This window comes from Entelurus aequoreus, linkage group LG20 (genome assembly GCF_033978785.1).
Source record: "Entelurus aequoreus isolate RoL-2023_Sb linkage group LG20, RoL_Eaeq_v1.1, whole genome shotgun sequence".
In the NCBI taxonomy this organism is placed as follows: Eukaryota; Metazoa; Chordata; class Actinopteri; order Syngnathiformes; family Syngnathidae; genus Entelurus; species Entelurus aequoreus.
The window spans coordinates 37,942,304-37,964,256 of NC_084750.1; the positions used below are offsets into that span (position 1 = coordinate 37,942,304).

The 21,953-nt window shown below is 40.3% G+C and overlaps 1 protein-coding gene across 1 annotated transcript; it reads right to left on the minus strand.

Moving 5' to 3' along the window:
• Positions 1 to 3,842: 3,842 nt before the first annotated feature.
• LOC133635693 (CCN family member 2-like) lies at positions 3,843 to 20,669 on the minus strand. Its single transcript, XM_062028934.1, has 5 exons — positions 20,369 to 20,669; positions 16,100 to 16,316; positions 7,604 to 7,855; positions 7,001 to 7,257; positions 3,843 to 5,238 (listed from the first exon to the last, which is right to left on the minus strand). Exons 1-5 carry the CDS (start codon positions 20,420 to 20,422, stop codon positions 4,933 to 4,935), a joined length of 1,086 nt encoding a protein of 361 aa, XP_061884918.1. The 5' UTR covers positions 20,423 to 20,669; the 3' UTR covers positions 3,843 to 4,932.
• Between the last annotated feature and the right edge of the window lie 1,284 nt (positions 20,670 to 21,953).

Consider the following 21,953-nt stretch of genomic DNA (forward strand, 5'->3'; position numbering starts at 1 on the left):
AAACCCTGCATTGGCCGGAATATAGAGTCAGAAATTGAGCCATACAGGAGCTTATAGGGCATAATTGTTGGTCTCCAAGGTATGTTTTTGTATCTGTTTAATAGCCAAAGAGTGCATATATGTTCTGAAGATGTAAAAGTCAAGTGTCAAGGAACCTTCAATTGGGTACCACCTCTGTTACAGACCAATAGACGTCTTAAGATACAATTATGCACTCTGGTATAACATTTTTACTCGTGTGAATTGGGGTAGATTCATAGGACCGAAATCCAGAAAAAAGTAATAATTAATAATACAGTGGTGCCTCAGCTTATGAGCTTTTCGGGATACAAGCAGGTAATTGTTATGCTGTAGTTTTGCTAAATTTGGGTTAAAAAACTCCCTTTTGCTAGTTGGTGTAGCGAATGCCAAAGTGAACCGCATAGTAGAGCCGCCTAAAACTTCTGATGTCTGACTTTCACCATTTGTCAGAAGAAAGTAAGTGTAATAGACTGAGAGGAAGTGATTGCGGTTATACTGCGATTCTCGCAATATATTACTTGGTGTATGAATGACAATAAAACCTTATGAAAAAGCTCTTTTTGAATGCTGACTTATAAGCACAGTGATAAAGCCCAAAGATACCATAAAAAAACATTTTTATAATCGTGAGTAGGTTCCGAATAGAAATAAGTAAGAATCCCGATTCTTCTGACAAAACATCATGACAGACTAGTAGCTGGCAGAAGATAATAGAACTCAACTGTACATTATTATTACATTACTTAATAAAACTACTTTAAAGACAGTCTATTGCAGACCTGGGCAAATTAAGGCCCGGGGGCCACATGCGGCCCGTTAAGCTTTTCAATCTGGCCTGCCGGACATTCCCAAATATTTTTTTTAGATCTTTAAGATGGAAAGTGTAGCTGCCATTATGATGTGCAGTGATGTTTTCAAATTACCATAAGTCTCGAACTATACAACATATTTCAATGGTTGGAATCTGCGCTTTTGCATGATATTTTAGTGACTAGTGTTGTCCTGATACCAATATTATTTTGATTCTTTTCGGTACTTTTCGATACTTTTCTAATAAAAGGGGACCAGAAAAAATTGCATTATTGGCTTTATTTTAACAAAAAAATCTTAGGGTGTGGCTGGTGGTGTGGGTGGGGAGCGTTTCCACAGAGTGTTTCCAGAGCGGCCAGCCTGAAATGTGGGTGTCAGGGACAGACGTGGAAGGAGATTCTTACAAGAAAATTGTAAAGCTTAGTGATATATCACACATATATCAGATTGTAGATGTTTTTTGTTTTTTTACCCTTCACGTTCATATTTCGCTGTGTTTGTTGCAATTTTGTTGCATTTGGCTTGATTGTAAAATATGTCGATTGAGAGGGGGTGTGGCGTTCATATGTTCTCAATATTCAGGGTTTTATCGTTCATAGAAAAAATAAAAATTCCATTCAGTTTTTAAGGCGGTCTGTCATAAAAATTTTAGCATTCAATCAGACTTCAGTGTGAGGTTTTGTATTAGTTTTCCTAAAAATAGATATACCGGCCCCCAGACACATTTCTTTCTCTAAATTTGGCCCCTGAGTCAAAATAATTGCCCAGGCCTGGTCTATTGTATTGTTAGTGATGTAATTTGTTATCTAGAAGTCTGTTTTTCTTATATTTAAAAGCATGTGACATTTTAAAAGAGTGGTGTTTTAATGTATTTAAATGGCAAATGTTGATTTGACCTTAACTCATAAGCCGAGGTACCGGTACATGTACAGTGTAAGCACCAGAGGTGGGACCAAGTCATTGCTTTGCAAGTCACAAGTAAGTCTCAAGTCTTTGCCCTCAAGTCTCGAGTCAAGTCCCGAGTCAAGACAGGCAAGTCCCGAGTCAAGTCCAAAGTCAAGACTGGAAAGTCTCAAGTCGAGTCCCAAGTCCTGCATTTTGAGTTTCGAGTCCTTTCAAGTCCTTTTAACCACAGACTAATATTTTTTACACAGATTGTGTATGCTTTTAAAACGCTGTATTTATTTATTAAAACAAGTGCATTTGAAATTGCAGGAAAAAAAATAGTGCTGACATTGCAATTCATAATAGCACTATTAACAGTAATTTTAATAGTTTAAACAATTTTAAACATTTAACTCATTCCTTTACAGAATAAACACATTTGCAAAAACAAACATTAACATACTATTGGTTGTATTTTATGAAAATAATATTACCACAGAGTTGAGAAGGAGCAAAGATCTTCAATATTTGTATGTGAAAATCACAAATAAATCTTCTGGGGGAGGATGACCCCCCTACAGGGGTTTGGTTTACAAACTTTCAGCCCCACCTAAAACAAAATTCACCAGCCGCCACTGATGATGATGCATTCTCATTTTAGGCAAAATATAAGACAATACTTTCTTAACAGTATAATTGTAACCAGGAATAAGTCTTCAAGTAACAATATTCAAATACTAACATTGTTGGGTAAAACAGCATTTGGTTTTATTCTGAATGTAGTGAAACAAATTGGTGGTTTTAGCTGATATAAAGACTTTCAGGTGTTTATATATGTTTAAGTATTTGGCAGACGCTTTTATCCAAAGCGACATACATAAAAAAGACATACATAACAATCACTGTAAACATGATCATTTAAGGGAAGAATGTAATAGAAAATATCAATACAAAGTGTCAAGACAGAATAAACTCTCTGCTGCTGCAGTCTATAGGTCCCTAAGATATATAGATATCTAATGTATTCATACATTGTTTATGTAGGATATACGCATGTATATATAACCTAATCATATTGTTTCTTCAATTTAAAAATAGCTTACCGTTTTTTCCCCCTTCTCTGGGATTATATTCCCAGTTTTGATCTCGGACGTCTGGTCACTTATAGCGTATAAGAATATTATATTACTGTTAAGCAAACTATGAATAATAAAACTTGCCAAAACATGTGTCCGTTATCATAGATACACGTATGACAAAAAACTGCGTGAAAATCAGTGGTATTCAGTGAGGTAAAATGAATTAAATGCGCTGACAGTTCATTGCTCCTGCCAAATGAATTGCACTGAGTGGAGCGGATCACCACTCCAAGATGGCGGCCCCGCGTCTCGTCTGTGCCAATAGGCAGTAGCGCTCAATGCTGCGTACCCTTAAAACATGTCTATGGTTATAACGTTAGCAGTGAGTTTACAGCCTCACTGATTTAACTACACAGCAAATAAAAGTCATGTTACTTAGCCAATAAACGTTATCTTACATTCAAAACTTACCCTTTGGGCAACTTCAAATGTCGAACGAAGTTGGAAGTTGTTGTGTCTGCGTCTGTAATATTCGAACTGCGTGATTTGCATACGGCAATTCGTTTTTTGTTGACCAAGTCGTAGTTTTTATACCCGAACGAAACCAACTTTGGCATAATTGTTTCTCTCTGCCGCATTGTTTGACAACTCTTGTTCGGTGGTTGTCCTGCAATTTGATTGGATGAATGCTGTGTGATGAAAACAACGTAGATTTAATTTGATTGGCTGTTGTACTGACAGCACACACGCTGACAGGCAGCACACACGCTGATAGACAGACAGACACGTAGAAAATGAAAGATACGGAGCGCTCCCAAATAACTTTTTAAGCTTTGGGTTTTGGGGAAAGTAGCAAGTCATGTCAAGTCAAAAGGCTCAAGTCCAAGTGAAGTCACAAGTCATTGATGTTAAAGTCTAAGTCGAGTTGCAAGTCTCTTTACATTTTGTCAAGTCGAGTCTAAAGTCATCAAATTCATGACTCGAGTCTGACTCGAGTCCAAGTCATGTGACTCGAGTCCACACCTCTGGTAAGCACAGCGATAAAGCCCAAAGATGCCCTAAAAAAAACAACCTTCTTTCATTTTGAATAGGTTCCGAATCGTAATAAGTCAGAATCCTGATTCTTCTGACAAAACATCACAAAAACATTGTTCGAGGTTTGCCTGTGGCCGACTTGGTGAAGCACCCTTCTGAAAATTGTGCAGAGGAAGTCGATAAAAGGTTTCAATAATGTGAGTCAAGGGCGGTACAATAATTTCTAAACGACATTTAAACATGAGAATATTAAGAAGCTGTTGGTGCCTTTGATGGACTAGCTTGCAGAAGATAATAGAACTCAACTCTCCAGGGCAAATGCTGTACATTATTATTACATTACTTAATAAAACTACTGTAATTGTTTGTAGGACAGTCTATTGTATTGTTTGTGATATAATTTGTTATCTAGAAGTCCGTTTTTCATATTTAAAAGCATGTTACATTTTAAAAGAGTGGTGTTTTAATTCATTTAAATGGCAAATGTTGATTTGACCTTAACTCGTAAACCGAGGTACCACTACATGTATAAAGTTAAGTAAAAGTACCACCGATAGTCACACACACACTACGTGTGGTGAAACTACTCTCTGCATTTGACCCATCCCCTGGTCCCACCCCCTGGGAGGTGAGGGGAGCAGTGAGCAGAAGTGGTGGCCGCGCTCGGGATTTAACCCCCAATTCCAATCCTTGATGCTGAGTGCCAAGCAGGGAGGTAACGGGTCCCATTTTTATAGTCTTTGGTATGACTCGGTCGGGCTTTGAACTCCCGACCTACCGATCTCAGGGCTGACAATGTAACCACAATGCCACTGAGCAGAATTAAGATTCCGAGGGGCTTAGAAGTCAGTGCTAACCCTTGTCAGATTCACTTATTAAGGCGATGTGTGCTAAATTCTCATCTATTTAGCTTCTGCCTTCCACACTACAATCTGTGTCATAAAAAGGTCTTCCAGCTGTATTGTCCTCTGTTGAATATTGTACTTTTTAGAGTATCATCTCAAAGGAATTATTATGATTTATGCTACTTTAAGATTACATTTTAGTTGAGTCAGGTTGAGGCAAAAAGAAACATGAGTGCAAAAGCTTTTCAGGACCAGTATCACATACTGTGGTCGTAGTCTCCGATCATCCTCCGCGTGTTGGACGCAAGAAAGATGTCGTTGGGTCGTGGGCAGTCATAGTGGCAGGAGCAAGTCTTTATAAACATCATTTTTTTCTTAAAGACGTCTCCCTCCGGGCATCGGAACTTCACCTCGGCAGTGATGGTGGTGTGTGGTGAGCAGCATCGGTTGTCCGTACAAACACCGCAGAACTTTGGTTTGTATGTTCTGGTGGTGTAGCATCCTGACAGTTCGAACCGCATCCCTGTTTGTGTCTTCGGTGTGCGCACACATTTTTTACCCCTCTGTGGAAGAGACAATTATCATCTCATTAAACAATAATCAAACCCAATGGGAAATCAAGATTCTATCAGTCGGCATCCTAGTGACAGCAGACATTGGACAGTAAGTGATGTTTTATCATGTTTGTTGGCTCTCATAAAGTCTGCAGTGAGTAGTAAACAGTGATGTTTAAAAGCGAACGTCTTGATGCATTTTTGAAATGAATGTGCCATGTATGCTTAAAATGAGACAAATACGTAAATATTACATTTTAAACCTTATTGAAGGTGTTTACGTGCTTTAAGAGATTTTATAGGTAGAATAGAACGACTCCCATAGGCTCCATTGGAAGCAGACTTTTGATCACATTAGTTTTTGTCTTACATAAGGATTGGGAATGATAGGCAACATTCCAAAAAAGTGCAGTTCTCCTCTCAAAAGGGGTCATATTATGCAAAACCCCGAAGAAAAGTTATTGCCTGTTGGCACCTGTTTTTGAGTGTTTGGGATCTGCATCACTCCCAAAAATATAATCCAAACCACAGAGGCGTATACATATTTATAAAACAATTTTGCCTTAATCCAAATAACAGTTATTCTAACAACTAATGTTTCATTTAATGTATTTATGTAAGTTCTATTTATTTTACATAGAAATATCGAGTTAAACATTATTACAGTAGGACATAGCAACAATAAAACATCTAATACAATTCTGAATTCTCATTTCCTTGATTCTGATTCGACTGTACGGTGTTAATGTAACTAATGAAATAAGTACATACATACACACTCATGGTACATAGATACACACGTCCATTCACTGTACAACCACATATAAATAGGTTGTCTGCGTCAGCGCTTATAATAACAATATCACTAAAGTTCAAGTCACAAAATGTAAATGGAGTTTTGATGGCAGTTTTTGGATGGTTATTTATTGAGTTTTATGGGCGGAATAGAGCACCTCCCAATGGCTCCTTTGTAAGCTGACTTTTTTTTTACAAGTTAGAATGCATAAAAAATGTACATTCGTCATCATGTCTTTCATAATGATTGTAAAACGTAGGGCAAAATTCCAAAAAAAGTGCAGTTCCCCTTTACATACACTCATGCATTCAATCACGTTTCATCAAACATATTAACGTTGTTCCCCTAGGGGAAACTGGGTAAAACACGGCACACTGACAAAGCTTAACCTATTGTTACTATAACAATCTACAAGGTTAATATAGTTGGCTTCTCTTACTTCCCGTCCATTTATCTGCTTTCTTCTGTAATTTAAGTTATCATTACATGTATGTATTGTTGCATTTGAAATAATTGTTTTGTTGATATTAGAGGTCATTATTGTTATTATTCAGTAGTAGTGCTATTTGTATTAGTATTTGTATTGCTCAATTTGTAGTGCAATAACGTTCATTGTCATTTCTGTGTTATAATATTTACTTCACTAATTGCTTCTTATTTGTACATATCGTATTTGCGGATGCTGATCTGTTGTTGTTGTCGTCGTGCGGGACCGGTACGTTTCAGAGGCTGTATAGTACCGAAATTATCCGTTAGTATCGCGGTACTATACTAATACCGGTATACCGTACAACCCTAACACAAACATACATTAATTTATTGTTATCTTGTTTATGGTCAAAGATGAGCTGAAGCCTATTCCACCAAAGTGCTTGAGAAAACCTGAGAAGGTACAATGCACCTTCCACTCTAAAAGGTTAAAGTCAAGATTTGATCATAGAAACTTTGTAAAAAGAAAACAAAAAAATTGCAAACCTTAATTTCTTTCTCCTGCTGGCTGTTGCAGGTTCTGATTATACATATTCTGGTCTGTCTTTCCAGCTGACAGCGATGGTTATCGTTGGTGATGCGGGATGACACCCCCATGCCACATGTGGCAGAGCACTCACTCCACTCCGTTGTTTGGACTATACAGTTATCTCTGGGACTCTCCGTTTGTAGCGCAGGAAGGGACACTTCAGTGATGCCTGAGATTGGCTGTAAGGAGGGTAGAGGATGGACCTGAGAAGGCTCTGCAATGACACAGGATGTTTTATTTTTAGAAAATCTTTTTTTATCAAATATATAATCAAATGCACAAGGTCCCACTGTATTTGGCTAATGCAATCTGTACTATAGAAGAGATAACATTTATAAATGCATCTTGTTCTCACATAGTATATGTTGTGCATTAATGATTAAACATAAATTATTCAGAAAACAAATTTGTGTTAAACAAATATGGATATACATTTTAATCATTCTAATCCTAATATAGTCTGGATAATAATCCACATTTTGAAATCAAATGAGTGATTGAGTTGTAATACATGCTGCTTTTGTGTATGATGTTATAAACATGACACAGATAGAACTGACCGCCCATCACTGACTGGTAGTGGTAGTCTTGTGGCGTATGGTCACACACCCACTCTTCACAGCACTTTCCTGGAATTTGGATGGAGCGAGGGTATGGACAATCAGGGGAGGGCACCCGGACCTTACTGGGACATGTGGCCACGCAACCAATCTCGCCGTTCATGCATACGCATTGGTGTTTACAGCTGGGTTGGAAGGACTCTCCACTGTGGTAGATGACGCCACCCAGATCACATGGTTGACCATCTTGAGCTGTGGGCAAACAGATAGAAACCATTGATAATTGATCATTCGCAATACTCTTAATGAAGGCAGTGGCCATTGTAGATCTCAACCAGTAAAGCGTCTACTAAAGGATGCACATATCATTTAAGTACCGTCTTAAAACTCATTTATATACCCTACCCTTTATATAGACCCATTTGTTAGATTACTTGATCTGCCCTCTCTCTTTTCTGCTCTGCCCCTCCTCTCCTACATGGAGAAGTTTTTAGGTGGCCATGGATCAGTTTCCACAGAGGAAGTGCTAGCTGTTCCAAGTCTGGACCCGTGATGGACCAATCCTCTGTGCATCAGTTGGTGATGTCTCTGCGCTGCTGACTTGTCTACGTGCAAGAGAATCCCCTGCTGGCCTCACCATTGTCTGGACTCTCACATTATTAACGGTATACCCTCGGCATCCAATGCACCGGTCACCTGGAGGGGGGTCCCCACATCTGCTGTGCCTTTTAAGGTTTCACATTGTTCCCATTGGATTGAGTTCTTTCTTTCCCTGATGTGGGATCAGATCAGAGGATGTCATTGTGGTTTGTACATCCCTTTGAGACAGGGTATAGCACAAAGTATAACATCTGCACTTCTGCACGCAATCTTGCATTTAAAAATGTGCAATTCAACTATCATTGACTAGATCACCATGTCAAGCTGCTATTGAAGTCTTTTTTGTTTCTTGCCTTTGCCTTGTACGATTTCATCATAGTGTACCTAGAGATTTGTAGGTTACCTTGCAATGCCACAATAACAGGAACTCACGTACAATACACCTCGGGCTGTTGTCGTTTCGCTTGAATAAAAAATGCATGCACAACACCGAATTAGAATCTTTTTTGTGAACGAGATTAAGTGGGTGACTCTGACGAAGTCTATGAGCATAAATTTGTTTGAATTCTCTGAGAATATTTCTAATGCGTAATTTTGTATGACATAACAAATGACAAATGTAATAATGATAAAAAAAACCTAAAAAAGAAGAAATGATCAGGTCCGCACATTGTTCCCAAACAGATGCTTCAACACTTTGTTTACTGGAAATTAGGGGAGGTATCTCAGTGTTGGAGAGAAGCCACTATGATTCCGATCTTAAAATGTGGCAAAAACATGAAAAGGGCCCCAAACTACCACCCTACCAGTTTTACCCGGTTTCCTTCTAGCACCATTGAAAGCATTATCAACCTGCTCCTCTAGCATGATTTTGATACAGACATCATCATCATTACCCCTGAGTAAGCTGACTTCTCACAGTACAGAAGTGCAGAAACCAAACAACCCATCTCTCACAACTTGTAGGGGATACTTTCCAGGATCTACGTTTTCTCGTCTTTTTTGTTTATATGATATTGTAGCAGAGCCTGCCAGAGGAGTCCATGTTGCGCTTTAAGCAGATGAATTGGTGGCCTGTTGCAGTATGGAAACACTAACTTAGATTGAAGTTCAGCAAATGTATCTGGGTGTTAGTTTTGACAAAATAATGACCTGGAAGTAATACATCACAAAGGCAGAAGGAAAAGTCAGAGGGTGACTAAAGATCATGCAGAGTCTTGCAGGAACTAAATGGCACACAAAAGAAACCATCCTCAAGACATTTCAGCAGGGTTCAGTATGTCCATACCTTAAATATCTGTGCAACTCTTGGATCACAGCGCCATGAAACAATCAATTGAAAAGATGGCGAAAATCCCTTCACTCAACAAGAGAAGTGTGCAAAAGGCAATGCTAAAGGCCGACAAACTTATGTGCACTCAAGATCGCGCCAATAATAAAGACCGCAGATACTGTTTTCAGGTAGGCTCAAGAGATCAATATTTGCTGCTGAAACAGAGCCCTAAACAGAAAACATTTGGCAGAACTCCCAAAACAGGTCCAATCACTTCTCCCTTGACAATCTTCCCGAAGAGGAAGGAAAATACATTTAATGGTCTGTACCACCACCACATTACAACGAACTATGAACAAATGTACACCACAAAAAAACAAGGGAGCACAGTGCCTGTTAAAAATTGTACAAGGACTAGGTAGGCCAATAGCTGTGCAGCCTGGCAGCAGACAGGGCTGTCTGATCTCATGTCAGCGATACAGCCTGGCTATTGAACCTATTTTTTTGCACACACAGAAAAAGACTGGCAAGTCCAGTCGTACCAGGAACAACCCTGAATCCCCACCATCCACCTAAGATCACTGCATAAGCAGATGACATTCCTATATTACCAAATCTGTGTTATATGTGTTTTATGTTGCACCATTGCACCAAGAAAAATTCCTAGTTTGTGAACCCGTTCTCGAACAATAGGAATTAAAACTATTCTGATTCTGATTCTGATTCTGATACTACAGGATGACAACAAGATGTCTGCTGCTTGAAATGTCTACATCTGCCAAAGTAAACTGGGCAAAGAACAAGGCACTGTTGGTTGGTGAGTAGGCGAATAAGTCTGTGCCCACTCTCCCAGGGGTCTTGAATGGGGAAAAAGAAGGGCTTACATTTTCAGGCATTGTTTCGGGGAAGGGTTCTTTTCAATCAATCAATCAATGTTTATTTATATAGCCCTAAATCACAAGTGTCTCAAAGGGCTGTACAAGCCACAACGACATCCTCTGTACAGAGCCCACATACGGGCAAGGAAAACTCACCCCAGTGGGACGTCAATTTGAATGACTATGAGAAACCTTGAAAAGGACCGCATATGTGGGTAACCCCCCCTCTAGGGGAGACCAAAAGCAATGGATGTCGAGTGGGTCTGACATAATATTGTGAAAGTCCAGTCCACAGCGGATCCAACACATCAGCGAAAGTCCAGTCCATAGTGGGGCCAGCAGGAACCATCCCGAGCGGAGACGGGTCAGCAGCGTAGAGATGTCCCCAACCGATGCACAGGCTAGCGGTCCACCCCTGGTCCCGACTCTGGACAACCAGCACTTCATCCGTGGCCACCGGACCTGTGCAACTCCCCCTCCATAAGGGAGAGGGGAGCAGAGGAGAAAAGAAAAGAAAAGAAACGGCAGATCAACTGGTCTAAAAAGGGAGTCTATTTAAAGGCTAGAGTATACAAATGAGTTTTAAGATGGGACTTAAATGCTTCTACTGAGGTAGCATCTCTAACTTTTACCGGGAGGGCATTCCATAGTATTGGAGCCCGAATAGAAAACACTCTATAGCCCGCAGACTTTTTTTGGGCTCTGGGAATGACTAATAAGTCGGAGTTCTTTGAACGCAGATTTCTTGTCGGGACATATGGTACAATACAATCGGCAAGATAGGCAGGAGCTTGACCGTGTAGTATTTTATACGTAAGTAATAAAACCTTAAAGTCGCATCTTAAGTGCACAGGAAGCCAGTGCAAGTGAGCCAGTATAGGCGTAATATGATCAAACTTTCTTGTTTTTGTCAAAAGTCTAGCAGCCGCATTTTGTACCAACTGTAATCTTTTAATGCTAGACATAGGGAGGCCCGAAAATAATACGTTACAGTAATCGAGACGAGATGTAACGAACGCATGGATAATGATCTCATCGTCGCTTGTGGACAAAATGGAACGAATTTTAGCGATATTACGGAGATGAAAGAAGGCCGTTTTAGTAACACTCTTAATGTGTGACTCAAACGAGAGAGTTGGGTCAAAGATAATACCTAGATTCTTTACTGAGTCGCCTTGTTTAATTGTTTGGTTGTCAAATGTTAAGGTGGTATTATTAAATAGATGTCGGTGTTGAGCAGGACCGATAATCAGCATTTCCGTTTTCTTAGCGTTGAGTTGCAAAAAGTTAGTGGACATCCATTGTTTAATTTCATTAAGACACGCCTCCAGCTGACTACAATCCGGCGTGTTGGTCAGCTTTAGGGGCATGTAGAGTTGAGTGTCATCAGCATAACAGTGAAAGCTAACACCGTATTTGCGTATGATGTCACCTAGCGGCAGCATGTAAATACTAAAGAGTGCAGGGCCAAGAACCGAACCCTGGGGAACTCTGCACGTTACCTTAACATAGTCCGAGGTCACATTGTTATGGGAGACACACTGCATCCTGTCAGTAAGATAAGAGTTAAACCAAGACAAGGCTAAGTCTGACATCCCAATACGCGTTTTGATACGCTCTAATAAAATATTATGATCAACAGTATCGAAAGCGGCGCTAAGATCAAGAAGCAGCAACATAGATGACGCATCAGAATCCATCGTTAGCAATAGATCATTAGTCATTTTTGCGAGGGCTGTCTCCGTAGAGTGATTTGCCCTGAAACTGGATTGAAAAGGTTCACAGAGATTGTTAGACGCTAAGTGTTCATTTAGCTGCTGTGCAACAATTTTTTCGAGGATTTTCGAGATAAACGGAAGGTGGGACACCGGCCGGTAGTTTACCAAGAGATCAGGATCGAGGTTAGGTCTTTTGAGTAGAGGATGAATAACCGCTTTTTTGAATGCTAGGGGAACAGGGCCAGAGGAAAGTGATAAGTTTATAATATTTAACACTGATGGACCTACTAATACAAAAAGTTCCTTAATAAGTTTCCCAGGAATTGGGTCAAGTAAACATGTTGTTTGTTTTGTCCCATTTACACATTTTAACAATTTCTCCAATGATATTTCATCAAAGAGAGAGAAACTATTTTGGAGGGCGGTGTCCGTCGTATATACAGTCGTATCTGTGTTAATAGAACCGAGTTGTAGCTGAGATGCATTGTCTTTAATCTCTTTTCTAATGACTTCAATTTTCTTATTAAAGAAATTCATAAAGTCATCTGCTGAGTGGGTGGAGCTACTGGGAGGAGTCCCTTGTTGGGTTAACGATGCTACTGTACTAAACAAAAATTTAGGATCATTTTTGTTGAGGTGGATGAGATTTGAGTAATATTTAGCTTTAGCTGAGGTAAGCATGCGTTTATAAGTTATTAAACTATCACTCCAAGCTTGATGGAAAACCTCAAGTTTAGTCGCACGCCATTTGCGTTCCAGCTTTCTACATGATAATTTATGGGCTTTAGTTTCTTCTGTAAACCATGGAGTACGCCTTTTAGGGGCCCTTTTTCGCTTTAGTGGTGCTACACTATCAATGGTGTCGCGCAGGGCGTCGTTAAAGTTGTTAGTGAGGTTATCAATAGAGCCGACATAATTTGGGAATGGTGCCATTACCGAAGGCACTAGGTCAGCAAGAGTCGTCGTTGTGGCAGCATTAATGTTGCGGCTGCTATAGTAGTTATTATTATTATTAATAGTTTGTTGACAATGAGTCAGAACTTCGAATTTTATAAAATTTTATAAGGTAATGATCGGACATTACTTTAGTGTACGGGAGATGCGTGTTTTAGTGTAAAGAACTGGAAATGGTGGCTGACCTCACCTGTCTTATAGGGGTAGAGTTTTGTTTATCAATAACTTGGTCGTCTCGACTCTCTGGCAGAAACTCACTGTCCTAACTCCACCTGTAGCCCTGGTCATGACTATTCAGAAAACCATCTTGGACTTATTTTGGTCAGGACAGCACTGGATCCGCTCCGCTGTCCTGCACTTACCGGTCAAAGAGGGAGGACAGGGGCTGGTGGACATCCAAGCAAAGATGGCTTTCTTTCGTCTTTGTAAAGCTGGCATGACACTGCACGGCAATGCCAGGACTTTGCAAAAAAGACCTGGCAGACTGGGCTACAATCGGCAGCTCTTTTTGACAACACCCCATAAATTAGATCTATCAGGACAAACACCATTTAACTCCTTGGTATTGAAGGCCTACGAGCTACTGAGCTTCTTGAGGGTCAACGAAACCGTTCCATCTCTCTGGCTGATGGAGGAACCGCCGTTCTTAACAGCCTTATAAACAGCAACACGTTAGACTCTGCAGGATTAAAGAGCAGACTGAGGGACTCAAGCTACACGAAATTCGTAGTCCCTGCCTGAACAAGAGTGGGAGTGTCTCTTCAAGCAAAAATCCTCAACAGAGTGAAAACAGAGGTCTGTGACTCCCCAACCACCAATGAGAGAATATGGTGAACACTGGGAGGAGGGTTGTGTGTATGGTTTTTGCCTCACTGGCCATTACACGAGCAGTGGGGGAGTGGAAGGAGGAAGGAGGTCAGTTGCGCATGCTTACAATCCCTCCCCTTAACAAAAGTAATGGAGATGGTGTGGTGTTCACGCCGTGAACACAGACTTTATAATCTACTCTGCAATAGTGTTGTCCCGACACCAATTTTGGTACCGGTCCCAAAATAATTTTGATATTTTTCGGTACTTGTCATGTACTTCTCTAAATAAAGGGGACCACAAAAAATTGCATTATTGTTTTTATTTTAACAACAAATCGTACGGAACATTAAACATATGTTTCTTATTGCAAGTTTGTCCTTAAATAAAATAGTGAACATACAAGACAACTTCTCTTTTATTAGTAAGTACACAAACAAAGGCTCCTAATTTAGCTGCTGACGTATGCTGTCAGAATAATTGTGTCTACGTTATCACAAAACTTTGTGTTGCCATGAGCTCCCGGCGAGAAGACAAAAGCTTTTCTTTGATCCTACCAAGAAAAAGGCTTGTAAAACTCCACTGTGTAGGATGGGAAGCAACATGAAGGTGTTCTGTTTCTTTGATGTGTTGTAATCCACAGAAAGATTTTGTCTTGACCCGAGAACTACAAAGCGGAAAGGAAACAGGACCAGACTCCCCTCCAGGTGACCTTTTCTTTGAACTGTTTTACGACCGTTTCTTTGAACTGTTTTGTAATCAAAGGCGATGGCTGTTTACGACCCCCGTCCCTTTAGAAACAGCTGTTGCCATGTAATCAGGGAAAGTCCAAATAAAAGAGGAGGCGTACAATCTTTCGTCAGAGCCTGGTGACACTGTCCAAGGGTACAGGTGTACGCGTTTCTCCTCAAGTGAGCCAAATTTAATTCTGTCTCTGTTTAATTCCTTGCTTCTTGTCTTGTTTAATAGTTGTCATCAGTGTTTGAACCTGAAATATGCAGTAACATATTGTATTATTTAGTCAAAATTATTATGGACAAGTGGTATAAAATGTATTATTAATCTACTTGTTTATTTACCCTTAATATCTGCATACTTTCTCTTTCAACATGTTCTATCTACACTTCTGTTAAAATGTAATAATCACTTATTATTCTGTTGTTTGATACTTGACATTAGTTTGGGATGATAACACAAATTTGGGTATCAATTTGATACCAAGTCGTTACAGGATCATACATTGGTCATATTCAAAGTCCTCATGTGTCCAGGGACATATTTCCTGAGTTTATAAACATAATATACATTTTTTTTAAACGATAGAAGATGTTGTGACGCCAAAAAATATCGACGTAATCATAGTAGTATCGACTAGATATGTGCCTGTACTTGATATCATTACAGTGGATGTTAGGTGTAGATCCACCCATGGCGTTTGTTTACATTTTGACGCCGGCGAGCTACGGTGTGTAGTGAAACATGTTTAGCTATTCCTCGTCCTGCAGGGATGACACTTGTAAGAAACGTACTTTATTTGTCGCTATGGAGGCGAGGATTAGTGATTTAGAAGAAGCTAAAACACTGCCGACTGGGGCTGGACTTTAGCCGCTAGCTAGCTAGCCATGTCTTAAAGCACCTCTTCCTGAGGGCGTTTCAGAGTTATAACTTCACCTTTATCGTTAGTTTTTAAGCCAAAATGCGTCCGCTCTCCCTTTTCTGTCTACACACTGTGTCTGCTTGTAAGTACTCCGTGATTCTGCGCCGCCGAACATGCTCGTCTGCTCGTATACCAGCAATGACACGACGTGACGATGACGGGGGCGCGGGGGGTATGGCGGACCGGTACCTTCAAGAGGCGGTATAGTACCGAAAATTATTCATTAGTATCGCGGTACTATACTAACACCGGTATACCGTACAACCATAGAGCTTGGTAAGTTTTCAATAAGGTAGCCACATTGCTTTTTTTTACTGTAGCTTCTTGACTGGCTACTTTTTCTGTCACAATTCACGAAGCAATGACTTGCGAGTCTTCGGCGTTCCCCATAGACATGAAGAGTTTTGGTATCATGAATATTAAACTGCTTCACTATCTACGAGCGTCGGCCCTGACCTGTGTTGGAGGCAATTATCGGGACAAATTCAATTTTGTATGTGTAGTAAATTATTGTGTGCTGAGAACCCCTAAAGCTCTGGTCCTAGAATTGATCCCGAGCATTTGGTAACTTCTGATTGCAGCTGTAGATGAATATATAGAGTGTGTTACCCATGCAGATGCCAGTGTCAGTGTCACTCAGCAGTGCGTAGTCACAGTAGAGCTCCTTGTGGTGGTCACAGGGCTCCAACGAGGTGCAGGGCTCGCCAAACTGCCTGGCACACACTTTACAGCAACCACATCCATCCAGCACCAAGCTGGTTCCTACTGGGCAGGGAGGGTGGTCTGCAGGGCAGGCACAAGGTTGGGGGCAATCCTGGGCCACTGTCTGCAACAAACACAACTAATGTCAGATTTAGCTGTATAAAAGGGAAAAAAAAAGTATGAACCGGAAAAGCACTTGGAGAGAGCAGACATCCTCCTGGCCCTTTCAATCAATGTTAAAGAATCCTTTAAAAAAGAAAAATCCTGAATTCATGGTAAATCGGGTCACTCAACAGACGGACAGACAAAAACTCCCCAGCGAATCAAAGGATATACACTACCGTTCAAAAGTTTGGGGTCACATTGAAATGTCCTTATTTTTGAAGGAAAAGCACTGTACTTTTCAATGAAGATAACTTTAAACTAGTCTTAACTTTAAAGAAATACACTCTATACATTGCTAATGTGGTAAATGACTATTTTAGCTGCAAATGTCTGGTTTTTGGTGCAATATCTACATAGGTGTATAGAGGCCCATTTCCAGTAACTATCACTCCAGTGTTCTAATGGTACAATGTGTTTGCTCATTGGCTCAGAAGGCTAATTGATGATTATAAAACCCTTGTGCAATCATGTTCAGACATCTGAAAACAGTTTAGCTCGTTACAGAAGCTACAGAACTGACCTTCCTTTGAGCAGATTGAGTTTCTGGAGCATCGCATTTGTGGGGTCAATTAAACGCTCAAAATGGCCTGAAAAAGAGAACTTTCATCTGAAACTCGACAGTCTATTCTTGTTCTTAGAAATGAAAAAATTGTTTGGGTGACCCCAAACTTTTGAACGGTAGTGTATAACATTTCCAAATGTGTGCGTCTTTGTTTTGTTTGCTTCTAAACAGGCTGCGAGATGTTTGACAGTGTATTAGGAAGTGCTTTAGGAACCTGCCAGTCAGGGTTGAGGATAATCGCGGCTTGAGTGGCAAAACCTCTGAGCTTCGACGCACATTCAGCTATCTTTGACACGAATATTAGTTGCCACCTGTGTCCAGACCAGTGACTTGTGTGCAGGCTGGAAATAGTCATGTGACGGGTGCATGAGGAAATTAGGTAAGGTGTTTTTTTTCACCTGCCTGATTTATAATCCAGGGCAGGGGTATCCAAACGTTTTGACTTGGATGCGGTCGGTTTATATACATACATACATACACATAGGCGCCGATCTACATTTCTGCCAGTGGGTGCTCGGACGGGCGGTAAATCTGACGCTACTTTTCTGAGCATGTGCGGTTTTTGCCTGGTGGTGAGAAAGAATTTGCCATCAATCCCACGTGGGTGCTCGGCCTGAAACTACAAGGCTACATGCCCACTACACACTTGTTTTTGAACAGTAGTCATTGTCGTCTTCTCCCCCCTATGTAGGTTTTTCCCGGCGTATCCTGTGTCTGTCCTGGAGATTTAATTCCGTCTTAGATTAGTCATTAAAAATATGACTTTGGTAGATTATTATTATTTATGATTACTGTTACAGTGTTTTAACAGGAAAGGTCAAACTAACTTGGCTGATCAATATATTTGTTCTGACTGTGGGTCCATGTACAATGATGTCATGATCTGCTTCTAGTTGTCTTGTGTTTTGTCCCCCATGTGCTTCGAGCAGTTCTACTTTTCCGGGATCCTGAGTTATACAGGTATTTTGGATTACCGTATTTTCCGGACTATAGGGCACACTTAAAATCCCTTTTTTCCCTCAAAACTTGACAGTGCGCCTTATAACCCGGTGCGCCTAATGTACGAAATAATTCTGGTTTTGCTTACCGACCTTGAAACTATTTTACTGGGTAGATGGTGTAATGATAAGTGTGACCAGTAGATGGCAGTCAAACATAAGAGATAAGTGTAGACAGCACTATGATGGCAATATGACTCAAGTAAACAACACCAACATTTTTTATGTTCCATTGAAAATATAGAACATTACACACGGCGCTCAAAAATCTATCAAAATATTTTAGTACGACTTTGGTAAGCTATGAAGCCGCACCGCTTGATGTGCTTCAACATACGAGTATAATTATGGTGTGTGTATAAGGCAAGGCATATTACCTGGTGTTTTGTTTCGCAATATTATGCAAAAGCAACTTTTCTTACCTTCTGGTACCTGCTGATCTGTATTTGGGATCTGCATAAATCCTGAAAAATTGCGCGCGTCCGCCTTTGTAGTCCGTGACGACGCCGTAGTCGATAAGCTTCTTCTTTTTCTCTATCTTCTTGTTATGGGACATTCATCCTCCGCTGTTGCCATTTCTAATATAAAGTACTGTAAAGTTCTTAGTTATATCCGTCAGTAAACTCGCCATGAAAGCGCTAAAACATACCGGTGTAGTGAGTTTACATTATTCACCCAAGGAACTTTGGTTATTAGAGAGTTTCGGTCGGACGGTTTTTCACAGGACACATTTCCAGTGTTGTTGTTTCCGGATGAGGAGATGCTGCTCTGTTATTGATTTAAGTAACGTCTGAATGTCCCGTCCTTGCACGCTACACCGCTACAACAAAGATGACGGGAAGAAGACGCTGCCGAGGGTGAGCCACGTAAATAAGACCGGCCACAAAAGGGCGCATCCGGAAGCGACTGTCAGAAAGCGGCTTGAAGATGATCTGTAAAACATAACCTATGCAACATTTTTGACCAAAGAACCACCATTACATGTTAGGTAGACCACAAGGAAGTGTTTTACATTTAGAAAAAATTATAATAATATGACTTCTTCAACTGCGATGAGGTGGCGACTTGTCCAGGGTGTACCCTGCCTTCCGCCCGATTGTAGCTCAGATAGGCTCCAGCGCCCCCCCGCGACCCCAAAGGGAATAAGCGGTAGAAAATGGATGGATGGATGACTTCTTCAATACGCCCTATAATCCGGTGCCCCCTATATATGAAAAAAGATCAAAAATAGACCATTCATCGGCAGTGCGCCTTATTATCCGGTGCGCCCTATGGTCGGGAAAATACGGTAACCATTTTTGAGCCACATTTCAGTCCACCTCATCTTGACACCACATCTCCACCGTGCCACACGCAGGACCAACATTGCAATATTACCACATTTATGTACAACCTTACAAAGATTTTCTGCATCCGAGACCTCCTTTAACAACATCTGAGTGGTGAAAAGAGAAATGTTTTACATTCGTTTTTCTATTTGAGTCATACAGGGTTATGCAATTATTTTGCACATTTTCCGAGCTCTGTATGTTTTGCTATGATAATTAATGACAATTTCTTGTTGATTTTATTTCATATTGGTGAAATAATCAGTCAGTTATACTTCTATTTATATGATTGAAGTATATAAACTACGATTCTGTTCAATTTGCATGTAAACAAATCTAAAAAAAAAAAAAGGCATTTGAATGTTTTCCTATGTTATGTGGAAAAGGTACCAATTTGGCATCAACATTGGGTAATATACAAACAAACCTGTAATAATCCGGCACTTGTGCAGTACAATGGTTTTATTTTCCTTTAGACACCATCCACTATGTGTGGCACTTTTAAATGTGTCTTCAATTATAGTGTTGTATAAATCAAATTAAAAAAAAATGTTTAAATCAATTTTACGATACCAAAATCACCAAATATGGTAGCTTTCAATGTTGAAAAGTATATATACATTCAGTATTTACCTCAACAATGCTGACAAAGCATTAGTTTGACATCAACAGACAGTTTTACACCTGGAAAATTTTTATATTTTATATTAGTAATATTTCTATTACTATTATATTACTGAAATTGTACCCAATATTGCCTAATACGATGCCTCAGCTACAGAAAAAAAAGTTTTTAAAACAGACTTTCAAAACACCTGTCATCCAAACATTAAAGTGTACTGTTGGGGTTCAACACTTGCAAATATGGCCGCTAGAGGGAGACATAAACAGCATAAAGCATAAAGGTTGGTGGCAGTTCATGCTACCCATGTTTTGACTCTGTCTATTTTAGATATACAGATAATATTGAGGAAATATTGGGATTCCAGCTACCTACTGTATGTAGATGAATAGATTACAAGTTTAAGGTCTTTCATTTAGGATGTTTACACCGAATGACGTATTATAAGTAGCTTTGACCTTACAAACTATGCCTGCAATGTTGATTATAAAAACGACTTACCGATGAGATTATGAGTAGAAGAAGGCAGAATGTGGCTAAAGTCTCCACGGACATGGTTCTTCACAAGTGGGTGTCCACTCTGTTGTGTCCAACAACCTACTGGTTTCCTGTGGAAAGGCGTCGTGTTTTGTTGAGTTGCTTGTAGCAGGCTGATGAAAAGGATGGAAGGGGGGAGAGCCAGCTTAAGTACCAGTGTCGTGGGTGTAGCCTGAGGAAGTGCACTCCATGCCACACAGCTGAGACTCGAGAAAACATTCGGATTGAAAAGTTTCACATGCTGACAAGCGGCTCCATCCTTGGCTCATGGGTGTGGCGGATAAACGGCAATGAACACAAATGTCATTTGCAGAAAGCAGTAAGAACTCGGCTCCTATTAAGATGTGGGGGCTGATGTGCTATGATGCTATGATGGGTTTGTAATATGGTTGCCAACTCCCGGAAAATAATAAATAATGGACACTTTGTTGAATTATTTTTTTCCTTTTTATTTGTATGACAGGGTTTTTATATAATCCGCAAAGGTTGAATGGAGGCCACTGGACTCCTATTTGAGATCAAATAAAATCACACAAAACACGCATCTCTGATCGTGACACAAACAAGTAATGCCATACTTTTTAAGACTTAGTTCTATCTGGAAGACCATACCAATGTCCTGTCAGGTCAGTCGTAGGCCTCTTGCTGTAGCTATTTGTCCAAATGTGTGTAGAATGGGACCTTGTGGGACCTTTAAAGGCCTACTGAAATGAAATTGTTTTATTTAAACGGGAATAGCAGATCTATTCTATGTGTCATACTTGATCATTTCGCGATATTGCCATATTTTTGCTGAAAGGATTTAGTAGAGAACAACGACGATAAAGGTCGCAACTTTTGGTCGCTGATAAAAAAAAAGCCTTGCCTATACCGGAAGTAGCGTGACGTCACCAGAGGAAGGACTCTTCACATTTTCCCATTGTTTACAATGCAGCGAGAGAGATTCGGACCGAGAAAGCGAAGATTACCCCATTAATTTGAGCGAGGATGAAAGATTTGTGGATGAGGAAAGTGAGAGTGAAGGACTACAGTGCAGTGCAGGACGTATCTTTTTTCGCTCTGACCGTAACTTAGGTACAAGGGTTCATTGGATTCCACACTTTCTCCTTTTTCTATTGTGGATCACGGATTTGTATTTTAAACCACCTCGGATACTATATCCTCTTGAAAATGAGAGTCGAGAACGCAAAATGGACATTCACAGTAACTTTTATCTCCACGACAATACATCGGCGAAGCACTTTAGTTACGGAGATAACGTGATAGCATCGTGCTTAACTGCAGATAGAAACAGAAGAAATAAGCCCCTGACTGGAAGGATAGACAGAAGATCAACAATACTATTAAACCATGGACATGTAAATACACGGTTAATAATTTCCAGCTTGGCAAAGCTTAACAATGCTGTTGCTAACGACGCCATTGAAGCTAACTTAGCAACGGGACCTCACAGAGCTATGATAAAAACATTAGCGCTCCACCTACGCCAGCCAGCCCTCATCTGCTCATCAACACACGTGCTCACCTGCGTTCCAGCGATCGACGGAAG